This window comes from Haliaeetus albicilla, chromosome 1, assembly GCF_947461875.1.
Source record: "Haliaeetus albicilla chromosome 1, bHalAlb1.1, whole genome shotgun sequence".
In the NCBI taxonomy this organism is placed as follows: Eukaryota; Metazoa; Chordata; class Aves; order Accipitriformes; family Accipitridae; genus Haliaeetus; species Haliaeetus albicilla.
Window position 1 is genome coordinate 7,418,783 of NC_091483.1, and position 14,268 is coordinate 7,433,050.

The 14,268-nt window shown below is 46.0% G+C and overlaps 1 protein-coding gene across 9 annotated transcripts in view; it reads right to left on the minus strand.

Annotated features, from left to right (window-relative positions):
* Positions 1 to 1,134: 1,134 nt before the first annotated feature.
* SHROOM3 (shroom family member 3) overlaps positions 1,135 to 14,268 on the minus strand; it is a 154,501-nt gene continuing 141,367 nt past the window's right edge. For 8 of the 9 annotated variants that reach the window (XM_069774798.1, XM_069774660.1, XM_069775024.1 and 5 more), the window contains 6 exons: positions 14,163 to 14,239; positions 9,716 to 10,633; positions 8,125 to 8,643; positions 7,120 to 7,270; positions 2,778 to 3,050; positions 1,135 to 2,122 (listed from right to left, as the gene is read on the minus strand). In XM_069774798.1, the coding sequence (XP_069630899.1) occupies positions 1,763 to 2,122; positions 2,778 to 3,050; positions 7,120 to 7,270; positions 8,125 to 8,643; positions 9,716 to 10,633; positions 14,163 to 14,239 (2,298 nt within the window). In that variant the 3' untranslated portion in view covers positions 1,135 to 1,762. The remainder of the gene's footprint in view (positions 2,123 to 2,777; positions 3,051 to 7,119; positions 7,271 to 8,124; positions 8,644 to 9,715; positions 10,634 to 14,162; positions 14,240 to 14,268) is intronic. The other variant, XM_069774726.1, reaches the window with a different exon arrangement.

The following is a 14,268-nucleotide window of genomic DNA, read 5'->3' on the forward strand; positions in this document are numbered from 1 at the left end:
CTAAAAGCATTACAAGCCCAGGTAGATTTTCTTTTGGGTATTGGAGAATTGATGCTTGATATGACAGAAGGGCATTGGCATTTTCTTTAATCTGCCAAGCTGCCCGTGGAAGAGCTATGATGTGAGCTACTAGAAAAAAGGGGGCTTTAAAATCAGCACTGAAAGCCATGAATATTGTAATTTTCAGTCACATGCTAGAGTTGAAATTCAAAACAAATGGACTTAAAAACTACATGTCTAAAATCTATGCTCTGGTCCTGGTGGCAAGATATGTTGGGATGAACAGTGCAACACCCTGGAGAAAGGAGAAGCTTGAATCACTGCTGCAGCAGGCCATCTCTGCAAGGTTAGAAGAGAGCTGACCCAAACCTGGCTCATCAGCCACAGCGGTAATCTGTTCATGCGACTTCTAGCCATTTTGTTTAAACAGTGATGCAGCTCGTTAGAGAGGAAAGCACATTCCATACAGAAGAAGGAAGTCTGCCCCAATCTGCTTTGCCGACTGCAAAGTGGCAGCAATCATCCAGCACTTGGTAAGTTGATACGGTGAAGTTCAGTCAGGCACATTTAGTTACTACAGGTTGCCCTGACTCGGAAATAATCCAATAGTCTTTATGGTAGGCTTTTGTCTGTCTAAGCAGGGTGCACAACATTATCATTACACGTGCATGATTTCTGTGGGTAGGAAGAGAATATTGGATTTCAAGTTAATGCCTCTTCTAGCTTGTAAAATAATTTCTGATGAAGTGGGTTCAGACAAATGAGGTATTGCTGTATGAAAAACATCCTAGTGTACATCACCCCTTCACAAAAACAGGCCTATAAATAATGTCACTAGAGATCCCTCTCACATCTCACAGAAATGCATTCAGCCTGCAACAGTAACACAGATCATGAGTTAGATGATTGTTCAAAACAAAGACAGGCTCCCCCCACGCTCCCACAGTAAGTCCAGACCCGAGTTTGTTACTTCATGCTAACTCGGACTCCTGAGATGCAGGTTCTCATAAAGGTGTGTTTAAACTCCACAATCAGAGTACCACAAGATCCAGAATAGGAGATATTGTATTTTCCTGGTCAAAATCTCCTTCACAAGGCCACTTAATGGCATATTTAGCATGTGTTGAAACAGGCTGAAGCATCTTCTGGTAGCCCTTTATTATATTAAAAAACAACAACAACAGCAACAAAACCACAAAGAGATGTTCCAAGCTAATGCATGACTATCTTTGGGGTTCCCTCTTTTTGTTAAGGTTTTCACAAAATACAAAATTAAATGTCTTTTCTACATACAGAACAAAGTAGAATCAAGTAACTGATTAGAGTATGTACAAAAACTTACACATTCTGTCTTGTTCTTTAAAAAATATAAATATCAATAATGTTCAGTAGAATGGGTTGGTTTTATTTTTAAGGCTTCATTCTTTTAGATCCTTCATTATTTAATGAGGTGCCAGGTAGGCAGGAAAGGGAGGGAAGAGAGGAAGTCATGTTTTTTATTAAAGGTAATGTGTTTAATTGTTGTGAGACTCTTCCTCATCTCTGGAAGGAGGAGATTTCCCTCCACATTGATTTAAGTTTCCAGGAAGCAGAGGTGGAAGGAAAGGAAAATAAAACCTTTATTATTGCTATTTTTTTCCTTCATTAACATCTTGTTTTAAACCTGTCTCCATTCATTGTCTTTGTAGAGAACCATCTGCCAAGTACTTGGATTAAACAGACTCAGGCAGGAGGACTGTATCCCAGGTCCACCTGGGAAAGGTTAGAGTGAGGAAGAGACTGCTGGAGGTGTTTTACCACCGACCCCGGCAGAGGTAGCAAGTGCTGCAGCTAGCGCAGCTGCTGCTGTTGCATCCCTGGGCGTGAAGTCTGTGGGGAGGCTTTCCATCAGGCACTTGAGCTGTTCCTGACCCAGTTTGATTTTATCGTCTAGCTCTCGCTGCTCTATGAGGAGTGCGGACTTCATCTTTACAAAGTGCTGGTAATCCTGGAGCTGTTCCTCAGAGAGGTAGTTGCCCAGGATTTCCAAGACCACCCGTTCTCGACGGTCAAGGTTTTCCTTCAGTTCCCGGGCATCTTCGTGCTGGCCAGCCAGCAGTTTCCTCTTCTCGTTCAGTGAACTCTGCACACACACGAGACAGCGCTTCAGTATCAGCAGCACCAAACTCACCGATTCCCCCTCTCCTTCCTCCCGATACCACGTTTGCCACCTCTCAGGGAGGCGGGGTGGCTGCTACACTCCCAGACATACTGTCAAAAGCCTGGGGGAGGAGGGTGAATTCCTTGTTATGGATTGAATGTGAATCCCACTGAATCAGACTCTGAATGTTCTAGTCAATGGAGGGCAGAAAGTGCTCCAAGAAAGTCAGTAAAATTTGCTTGAAAGCAACAACTACCAGGAAAATCTGGCTTTGTCTCTCACAACCACCCAAAGAATGTTAAAATGCGGCTTCAACTGAGGTAAAAGGCAGTGGGTTGTTCCACGACGCACAACACCATACAGCCTTTCCTCAGCTGTGGGTCACAGACATGCTGTCCTGAACACGGCCATTCTGTTTCAAGACAAAAGCCACAGGATCTGAGACATTTTTACAAACCAGGACCAAGATTCCTAGAGACAGAACCACGTTTCCTACTGCTTATACATAAGCACTAAGACAACTGCCTTCCTGTGAGCCTTTGGAGGTCCTAGCTTATACAAACAAGCACGTTCTTGTGACTGCAGCTGTCCCGCACCCTGAAAAAGGCCAAGACGCTATGGCTGTGCACATACATACCCGCTCTTCACTGTTGGCATTTTCCCCCAGACTACTCAGAACGTTCTCTACACGGGCCAGGCGTCCCGAGAGGGAGAGCAAGAGGTTCACCACCTTATCCAAATCACCAATGAACATCTTGTACTTGTCAAACTCGTTAGGTTTGCATAGCTTGCTGATCAACAGCTCCACCTCCTCTCCAAGAGCATTATTCATCTTAATGTCTGCAAGCAGACCCTCCTTGGCTTCCTTCAGGATTTCCAGTTTGTGGGTCAAGCTCCCGATGAGCTCAGCCTGTCAGAAGGGAAACACATTGCCACATCGGTCATTACCACGATCACCCTGGTCATACGGATGACGACAACAAGAGGATATGGCTACAGTTCCTGAGGAGCAGGGTCAAGCCAGCAACAGCTGACAAAGACAACATTAAGGAGGAAACAGAGAAAACTCTGAAATTTCACATCTAGGCGATAATCCGAATACCCGATCAGATTGCATGAAGATATATTTGTTCTACCATCAATGAACATTTATAAAAGAGACATCTGATTTGGTGTACCATGTTCTGATACCCAGCTACCTACATGTGAAGGATGTAGGTTGTAGGTTCTGTAAAGTCTCCACGTGAAAAGAGCTACAGTCACATCTGCATATTCCCCACTCCCTGCCCCAGCCTGAAATTGCTTGTTTGGATGTTGTACTTTATGACCCAGAACTGTACAAAACAACTGGCAGAAAAATGACTTTAAGCTGTATTCATGGCATGACAGGAGGCTAAGCTGACCCTTACTAGTTCCATATGGCTTAGCAAGAAAGAGGGAATTGCTATGTATTTTCCCCTCCTATAGTACCCTAAACTACTGACTGCTCCTTACTTGGCCACCTCAGTGTTGAGATGCAAGCCTGAAATTCAACTGTGACCAAAACTACCTGCCTGTGCAGCTGCTGCCTTATGCAGAGAGGCATCAAGTGAGCATTTACACCAAAGATGCTCTAAATTTACTTACTGACTGGGCAAAGACGTGGAGAGCACACACCCATTTTGTGAAAATGCTGGCAACTGTTTCACTGCTGAAGAAAAGGGGGCCCCCAGGGTTCGGTTACTCCAGAAACAGCAGTGCTGCACATGTGCTGGAGATCCTCATTTCAGTTAGGATTTAGGGGAAAGACATATGCAAAAGCAGAAGTCTCTGGCCTGGGGCGTGCAATTCTTGCTTCTGTTTACTCAGAACTGAGAGCACAGAGAGCAGGAAAAGCTCTTCATACAGGGGTTGGGTATTTTCAGTCTCTTCAGTTTATGCACTGCTGGGGCACCATTACATGTATGTTAATCTACTCTGCATACAAACACTGCAGGATGAAATACAAGTAAATCACAAGGTTGCCTGAAAATATTCTCTCAAAATCTTCTTTCCATCAAAACTGACGGTCACTTCAAGTAGGAAGGCAGTCTCCTTCAAAGGAGAAAGGACCTTCAAACCCAGGTCAGGCTGGGGGTTGCTCTGAATTGGCCCTTATCCCCAGGGGTGGCCAGTCAGAGTGGGGTTTAAAAGGCTGGTTTTGCAGCCGGGAAGTTAACAGCACTGTTTAGCCAGACACCACTAGATGGTACACTTTGCGTGCATCCTCTGGAGCGCATGGTTTGGTGGCTGCACTACAGCCTACTGTCAGCTTTCACATATATGCAAAGACTGAATAAAATGTGCGTAATATTCTCTTAAAACAAACATCATCAGGCTTATGCTGGAATGACTTCTAAGTCATGCCGTTTGTTAGCAGGGTAGTTCAGGGCGAGAGGAGAGCAAATCCCACCTGCCAGGATAAGGGACAACCAAAACTCCTTTACTTGGATTCTCCCTTCAGTAGGACAGGTAGCACCCACAGACAAGAACCAACAGTTGCCCTTCCCTCTGCCTGTGATGCTAATGCCACCTTCAAAAGAAAGATCCGAGGTCCTGACCAGTTGATTGCTGGACCAAATCCTAAGGGGCAAAACAAGGGATCCGTTTTCAATGAGTACGATGCCGGCAGGGGGAACTCTACAGCAGGACTCTATGGGCTGGACACAAAGGCGAGCATTAACCTCAACAGGTTTTCAGGAGGACCGAGCTGCTCAGAACTGGCAGCAGCTGTTTCTCCCTGCTCTGGGAGCTTTGCTCAAGGTGCAGACCTGCTCTCTAACCGTAGCAGGAGGCTACCTCACTGCTGGGAGGGATGTACCTTTGTCCTGAAGACATGGGAGCTGGACAGGGACTGCGAAATACTTGCTTTGTGTTCATTAATCAGTGACTCTCCTGCGATCCCAAATGCCAACCAATATAGCTCCTTTGCATACTTACAATGGAAATGAGCTTGGTTTATCCAAATGACCTCTCAGAGTGGCTGCCTTCTCAAATAATGCCTATACAAATGTTCTTTCACACAGACCATGAACAAACATACCAGGGAGATCTTGCTGTCTGGGCCTAATCGCTCCCATCTATTTCTGTTTTTCCATGCAAATGTAACCTTTGAGGCCTGGGACTTGTCCTCCGTTGCAGGCTCACATCTACTTGCAAGCCTGTCAGATGCTTGCAGCATGTCCACCGACTCCTTGGAGCAGCACCCTCATCTTGTTTAATCACTCCCTACCTGGTATAAGCAGTCAGACGGTTTTGAAGTGAACAGCACCCCAAGAATCAATCAAATGCTACAGACATGGCAGGGGCTGCGATTACCTTTGAAGCTGGGTGCTCTACAACCAATGGCTCGGGCCAGATAATTAAAGCAGCAGACAAAGGCCTTAGGCAAATGCTTTTGATTAGCAACACATGCATGATCCATCTGTGTAGACTTGCTACCCAGAATCTGTGTAGGACCACAGAAATAAGAGATGGCAGGCACAGCGACTGTCTCTAACCTATTCCAGTGGCACGGTGTGACAGCTCTTAAAGACTTGACAGGGTCCTACTTGCACCTCAAATGCTCCACAAAATAGGGCTAATCTACTCACTTAGCACTCATCATTTGTGTTATAGAGCACTTTGATGGAGGTCCCATTCTAGCTGTCACTGTATTAAAGCCTGGTATGGAACAGATTTTGCTTAGCAGATGAAAGCTGAGAACAGAAACAGTAAGGCAATATGAAAAAGAGAGGTGAGCTCTCCAAGTCAGGGCTGCAGGACAAATTGCATACTCGCAAACATCACTCAGCCTCACGACTTCTCTCTGCCTTTTTACACTTCGCATGGGGATGAAGACCCAGAGAAAATGTGGAGTTGTGCCAGAGACACGTGAATTCTCTGCACTTTGACAGAGAGGCTGAGTTTGGGAGCCTTTCTTTAAATCCATGCCTGATTTCAGTGCAAGAAGAATTAAGGACTGTATTTACAGCATATGGGACTTGCACAAATATTTGTATCCTTCAGTATGTTTAAACGCTGCTGTTGTACAAACAGCATGAAATATGGGCTGTGCTATGTTGTCCAGTCCAATGTAGGAACTTTTAAAGTTACAGGTGGGCAGGCACAGCAGCTTTTGACAGGAAGGTAGTAGGTGTGTGAAGGGAGGCACAGACAGGCAAGTATCTGCCTGTGGCTCCTTGGGATTCGTGAGCTTCGCAACATGTCTGTAATTACAAGGTAACCAATGTGAGACAACCACCTGAGCAAATTAGAAGGCCCTGCAAAAGCCCTGGAAGACAGAGCACCCAAGCCTACAGCAAGAACTGCAGGTGCCATTCCTCAGTGAAATGTAGCCGCAATAACAGAGGAAAATATTTCCTCCTCTCCTGCCCTGCTCTCCTCCCACCCAAGTCATCACACCGAGGTCATGCTGACTGAGCTGCTGATGCGCACATAGCTTTCAGCAGGTCAGTGAAACAATAAAGTGTGTGGGGGGAAGGGTAACCAATGTTTCTTTGGAGGCAGTGAGTGCAGACAGCAGGTAAAATGGGTGAACTGGCTTCGCTGAAGAGGAAAATCCTAGGGCGAAACCTCATGCACTAAGACAGTGCAGTCACCAGCTGGACTCTGTTCCTATTTCTAACCCGAGCTGTCCTTGCTCAAGTCACTTCACCTCTCCTTTTCCCTTCCTTGCTACGGGACAGGGACTGCCTCTTACAACCTGTACGTTCAGCATTTGGCATAACACAGGCCCGCCTCATGGTTGTGCAAGATCTGTACTCAGTAAGTACTCAGATTAGCTCTCTTCTTTCAATCTGGGTCACCCTAACGAAGCTTCACAGCTGGCCTCAATGCACCCAGCCCCCACACAACTTGGGACTGCCAAAAGCTGACATCAAATAGAAATGCACTTCATTTTAGGGCTTATTATTATTTCAGGAATGTAACCAGCAAATGGTGGTGTGTGCTGAATTTACCTTCTTCTCATTGATGTCTAGCAGCTCCTCTTCCTCACCTACTTCTTCTGGCAAGTCCTTGATTTTATTCAGCAGTTCTGCTTTGGGTGCTGAAACACTGTAATAAGCAGGACAGGTGACCAGGGTTACAGGAGCTTCCTTTTCTTCTCTCCTACACCACGGGGAAAAAAAAGGAGAAGTTCAGTCTGGCCGTGACCTTTTCCCATGCCTAAATCCATGGTTTTCCAGCACTCCCTCTTTGGTACCTTTCCAGTGTTATTAACCACAAAGGAAATGGCCAATTCCTGCCATCAGAGGGTGCATGTCGACTGCTTTCGTATCTCGCCCCTGCACAGAACAGCACAGCTGCTCTGTTAAAATGTTGACTGGTTAACAATTCTCTACAGGATCAGATCCTTGCTGAAGGCAAATTAGCACAGCTCAGCTCGTGATGGATAGACAGACCATCTTATGTGGCATGGTGCATTACAACTTATTTCTGTATGGCTCTCCAGCTGTCACTTGGGAGTCTCTGTCTTAAAAGAAAAACACTGGAGGACTTGGGCTGATCTCTGCACCCTCCTGTAATAAGAAGGCACCCCCATCCCTCCTTCCAAAATTTGGCCTCATTATCTTTCTGCCTGCCACTGGTTTGGTCCTGATTTTACTCTCATATCTCTGTTACCGTGCTTTAGACTGAATTGCTTCAGATTACAACGATTAACATAGCAAAATCAAACAACATCTCCAGAGATGGTTCACTTCCTGCCCTGTTACCAAGCTCAGCATTATTTTCTACACAGCCCAGAGAGGTAAGCTCAAAGGCTGCACATACAGCCAAGCTCATGGGAAAGGGAATTCAGAAATGCCCCGCCAGTCCTCATGCCTGGGAATGGAGAAACTCACTCTCTGCCAGCATCCACCTATACAGATACAGAAAAAATCAGGACAGGCTTGTCCTTAAAAGCAAGCAAGCAGCGAGTTCTGCTGCGACATTAGCCCACCACCCAAACAAGCAGTGCTTACGTGTCATCTTCGACTGCTGTCCTGCTAACTTTCTTCTGCGTCATCTTCCTTTTCATGTTGCTCTCCTTCAGCAAGCTGGTTCCACTGGGGAAAAGCCCTTCCATTAAGTCCATGGTTGTCTTCATTTTGGAATCTGGGTCCAGGATATCAGCCAAAGACTTGTCTTTATGGACAATTTCTTTTGCTAGAGCCTCGGACTTAATATCCTCTGGGGTCTTTTTCTTTGTTTTCACTGGAGGTGCTGCGCTGAGTATCCCGGAGTCCAGGCTGCCATTTTCTGACTCTCCGGTGATGACTGCTGGCTCCCTGTGGTTACCTTCAGGTTGAGTTATGGGCTGTCTATCAGCACTTGGAGGCCCTTCAGTAGAAGCAGGTAATGGGTGCTGCTTATCCACAGCAGACGGAGAGCTAGTCCTCTTTGATGCAGGCGGTGAGAGGGGCCAATTATTTTCACCGATACTGGTGCCCAACCCTGTTATCTCCCTCTCGGCCAGGGCTTTGGGAAAGCTTTTGAAGCTGCTATGGACAGAAAAATTCTGTGAGATGAAGATAAACTTGCCACACAGGACCATTGTGAACACATAGTGAAGGCCTAAGACAAGTAAGTTTTCCTTCTTTCACTTATTCTTGTGTCTTTCTTCTCATTTCAACATGGAAAGGCCCACAGTATGAAGCTCCTGGCACCAGAAGCATATTGTCCCCTCAACCTGGACACTGCTGTTTTGTCATTCCAACACAGGAAGTACTAGTGAGGGAAGAGTCACTTGGCTTTCTGCTCACAAGCTGGGGACATTGCGTCTCACCACCTGGGAGTACCATCCCGAGCAGCCTATACTCATTTGTCTTCTTCATGTTGGAAAAGCTAATCACTACCACAGCCCTGGACAGATTTTTCCCGGATGGAAATCAGAGCAGCTCCTTGGGAGCGAGGGAAGCTGTGCCGAGTTAAGCCAGCTGGGCACCTAGCCCAAAGTCCTATCCTTCAGGAAAAAATTCACTATAGAGTGTGACTGTGACATACTTGTGTTGTTACTTCTTGGCAGATGGTCACTGTTTCGTAACAGCATTATTCTGTGCCAGGTCTAACATGTATTCTGGGAAACTCTAACTGTTTGGAAAAACCATCATGGATTTTCATAGTTCTCTCTCAAAAACCAGTAACTGGAAGGAGTCGGCAGCCATTTTAACTCTTCAAGCTAGTGCGAGTAAGAAGCAACCCCACTGAAATCTATATGGTAACTGCAGGGAGAACAAGACCAGGATAGTTTCTCACCCATAACCTCCTTTGCCTTGCTGGCTAAGCACCTGTCAGTGCATCTGCTGATGGGCCACAAAGCTTTTTGCCTTCTTGCTTTCTGCCCTGCCCTGGCCACATCATTTGACAACGCTCTTGGCAGCCAGCAAAGCCTAGCGGCAGCGAGTCTGCCTGTCTGTCCCTCTCCTCACTCTACTGCAAGCCTCCCGCTCAGCTAGCAGCTGTGGGTGGGTCATCACGGTACGCGGAGCTCAGTCACATTTGTCTGGAGCCCTGCATATCTTACTGTATATGGCCCTACAAAGCCCGAGACGCGGCGTTACAGCCCCCCCTTACCTCACTTTGGCCTCCTCTGTGAGCCTGGTGGATTTGTCTCCAGCTGCCCCATTCCCCTCAAGCGCCACCGGTGGGGGAGTAGGTGGGAATTCCTCCATGCCGTTTGCAGAAGTGCAAGAGCTCAGCTCAGGAAGAGGACGGGATGGCAGTGGGGGTGACAACGGTGAAGCAATGACACCGGGCTGGGCAGGCATGAAAAACACCTCGTCGTCTTCATCGTCCTGCAGCAATGGCGGGGGCGTGAGCTGCAGGCCCGACTCCGAGATTCGGAGATGGGTTGTCCCCTGAGGAGGAGGAGTCTCTGGGTCAGAAGAAGTGCTGCTCTGTGTCGGCAGGGACTGCCACCTCTGGAAGAACTTTGGCCCAGCCGCTGGAGGAGACACCATAGCCCTTGCGTAGCTGTTGTCTTTGACCGAATGAGCCCACACCACTTTGGGCGGGAGGGATCTGTGAAGCAGCCCAGCTTTCCTTCTCCGCATCATTTCTTCCGCGGGAGTTTCAGGGGATCTATCCTGGACACCATCCAAACACTGTGCCTGAATATTACCGTTGCCCTCAGGGGGAACAGCATCTCGTTTGGCATGGTGCTGTCTCAGAGCCTGGCCATCACCTGCACTCTGGAAGTCTGAGGGAGTCTGGGTGGGTGTATTAGGGGAGGACTGGTCAGATCCAGAAGGAGTAAGGTTAAGGAACAAGGGTTTAAAACCTTGCTTTTGCTCAGGATAGTGACTCCTTGCCTCTGTTGGGGATGGGACAAATGCAGAAGTCCCACTATCTGGCCTGGAAAGTTCTGAGAGCTTGTGGTTCTCGGTCAGCGTGGCAGACCCGGTAACAACCTCGCTGCTGTGGCGAGGATGGGGATAATAACTTGTGAATGCCATTTTTTCTGAGTGGCTTCTTTCTTGCTTGCTGAAAGACCTAAATACCAAGAGACAGACCATGATAAGATTAATAATTAATCAATGAGCAAGGAAAGCTATTGTGCACCTCCTTAATGAGCAAATTATGCAACCGTATCAGAGGCCTGGGTCAGTGCTTGCTGATCTAGGTGAGGTGCAATTGTGCTTTGAAACTGGTGGTAAAATACAGTCTACTAATGCTAGGGACACAGAGCCAAATCCATTCCCACTGACCATCTCCCATCATTTTCAGCGTGGGCTAGATCACACACACATGTGCATACATGTAGTAAGCATCACAGCAATAACTCTATAGAAAAAAATCTTAGGGAAACCTAAGTGCCTGGCTTCCTTTCCAGCCTTCCTTTGAATTTTGTTTGTTACACATGGGGCTAGTAGCAACTGCTGTAATATAGACTACTTGACATTATCTACCATCAAACTCCATTCTCAATTGCTGATAATTTTAAGAATTTCAGCTTTATGGGCCAAAAATCCCCACAACATTATCTGCTCCTTTTGGAAAGGTGCTATTAAAATGATTCAACTGTCTCCGAGAACGAAGTGAGGCCAAAAAATGCTCTATTTTGATGGCAGAGAAAAATTAAAAAAGCTTTTACAATCTCGGAATCCTGTTAGAAAAAAGAGCTCCACTCAGATAGGCAGGTGTTACAAAAACCAAAGCCAATACACTTCAACTGCAAACGGACGTTAAGGCTGCAAAGGCAGCAGATAAAATTATTCCTTCCAGGTCTTTAAAGATGTTCTCATGTGAGTCTGAGAAACAGTGCCTGGCCTTTGAAGTGAGGATCCTCCTCAGAATACATAGCCAAACCTACTTGCCCGTACAGCTATTCAGCTGGAAACCAAAATGACCAGTAATAATAGTGCTAGCAGATGCAAGAGAAGATGGCCTAAAAACATGAGGCCATGCCATAAACAATAAAATACAATAAAGCTCTACTGCCAATGTATTTTCTGTTCTTGAGATGCATGGTTCAAATAATGTGACACTGCTAATCTGTGATGTTTGAGACTTGGGCCCCAAATTTGCTCTCAGATGTACTGGTACAAATTAAGAATAAGTGTCAAAAACAGGGGTCGTTCTGGCTTTATTCTGGTGTAATTGAGAATAGAATTTGGCAACCTTTGCCTGGGGGTGGGGAAACTTCCCAGACAGATTGCTCTTGGTATTGTCTGTGGTTCCTGGACAGTAGCAATGTGTATTCTTTTCAGATGCTCAGTGTTTGTCAGAAATGCCAGATGGTAATTCTCTAATTGAAAGATCTCTCCTACTGTGGAAGCAACTGTGGATTCTAAAACTGGTGGAGCAACAACCACTTCCAACAGTGCTTACGAGACAGCTATTGATGACACCTGGAGAGTAGCATAAGCATGGGGCGTAAGTCACAGAGCACGTGTGACCGGACCAAGTGACTGCTGACCAGGGTTTCTCTAACTTCACCATGTGACAGTTTTCCTCCTTGAGCAAGAGAGGTGGTAGGGATGGTCCCATCTCCTCTCCAGCACATTAAGCAGCTGTATCCCAAGGAAACCTAGAAGCGTAATTCCTACTGCCTGCTGTTGCCTTCCCTGAAAGGCCCACGCATGGACTATGCTACAGACAGCGACAGGATAGTGATAGTTAGATGTGAGAGGACCATCTAGAAAACCAGCTATTTTGGGCTGACAATCACAGGACAGACAAAGACCGCATCTCTTAAGGGATAGATTAAAGATGCTACAATAATCCCACATGAATCAGACCGTGAAATACTCACTCACACTGGGGCAGGTGAACATTCAACAGTATCCTAATAGTGGAACTCCTTCTGTGAATCATTGACACATGGGTAAGGTCCTGGTCTACCTGTCCCTTTCAGTCTGCAGAGGATTCAGACCTTGTTCTCACTGCGAGTTAAATGTAAAACTTCTACTGGCTTCAGCAGTGAATGATCAGAGAGCCCTCTGGCTTCCAAAACTCATGCCGGTTCTCTTTCAGGTCATTTCAGGTGCAGTAACATAAGAAAAATCACTCAGCAGCTGAGGCGCGTAGGGAGTGGTTTGCAGACTGTGTAGTGGGACCCTGTGTCCTCAGAGCCAAGGACTTTATCCTGTCTTCTCCCATCCCCTTGTTCTATCTTTTGGGAAATCCAGTTCTGATCAAGAAGGGAAAGCAACCTCACATCTCCCAGAAGAAATGTCCTTGCAGAGCATGCAGGATGCCTACGCAGCAGAAACATCATAAAACTGTTAATACCAATAATCTTTGTGCAGTAAAGCGTGAAAATGAGAAACCTACATTTCGTGCCCCAATAAACTTGTTTTCAGTCTGGGTGTTCAATCCCGTTACTTGGAAAATAGGTTGGGGAAAAAAAAAAAGGAAGCTGCAAGTAGTTATTGAGGAGAATGATGAAATACCATCTCTAGAAGAAATGGGGAGGCAGGACGAACTAAACCAGCTGTATTGTTCTCTTAGGAAAAAAAAGGAAAAAGTTACACTGAATCAAAGTAAACGGGTGTGTTTTAAATAATCATAAAAGGATGTGCCTGAAGGCAGATTGAGTCCCTCTAAAACAACATTTACGTCTTCTTAGGGGCAAAACCAGCCAGCCAGTCAGAAGTAAGATCCAGCTAGACTAGGAGCCTTTCTCTACTTCTAGCTGTGGCTTCCTGACCCAGAGCTGCATGGTGAAACCTTTGGAGACAGCAATGTTAACTCCCACTGTGACAACAGAGTGGGTTGACATTTACTGCAAGTTTGTGAGAAACAGAGCTCCTTTGTGAAAAATTCTTTTAGTCCCTCTTGATGGTTTTTACTGTAATACGAGTTAGCTGTTTGGGCACTGGGAGCTTAGGGCAAACATCTTATTTATTATTTAAATGTAAATACAGCAAGATCAACTTCAGTTCTAGTTAACTTCAAAACAATCCACTGCTAAGTGGACAGTTACATAAGTCCTAATATTATGATTTTTATGATCACACTTTTCTATTTTTAAAAACGTTTCTCTCTCCCCTGTTGCTGAGCAAAAATATCCTGCCTGCACAAAGGAAAGCAGCCTAAACACAAGCTCCCAATTCAGCAAGATAAATGAAATCTCCCTGTTTTAGTCCATGCAAATGTTCACTTGCTTTTGGGGAGGCAGCATCCTGGACCGGAGAAAACCAGACAGAGCGGGACATCAAGGTATTTTTCCCTTTAGAATCCTTAAGTTATGACAGCATCTAGATGCGAGTTCTAACAGCAGATCAAACACATTTTGGAAGTTACATAACTGGAAATTTGCTGCAGAAACATGCTCCAAGATGACATGAGGAGGACTTGATAGTGAATTAATATCTATAGTGAAAAAAAAAAAAAGCTCACAGCAATGTACTCCTCCTAATTCTGCTGGACGGAACACACCCAGAACTGTGTCCATGCAGACGTTTTCTCTAGTTTGTCACGATCCATCCATTTACATAAACACATGACAACTGCTGCTGGCAGCAGGATGGCAAGAGCTGATCCTGCAGTAACAAAGTGGACATTAACATATACGTACCTGGTTCCTGCGCTGACCACATAGAAAGGATCTCTCACCATGGGGCCAAATTCACTGCCTTCCCTTCTCAGCAGGTCCTGGAGTGCAAAGACAGTATTAGCAGCGA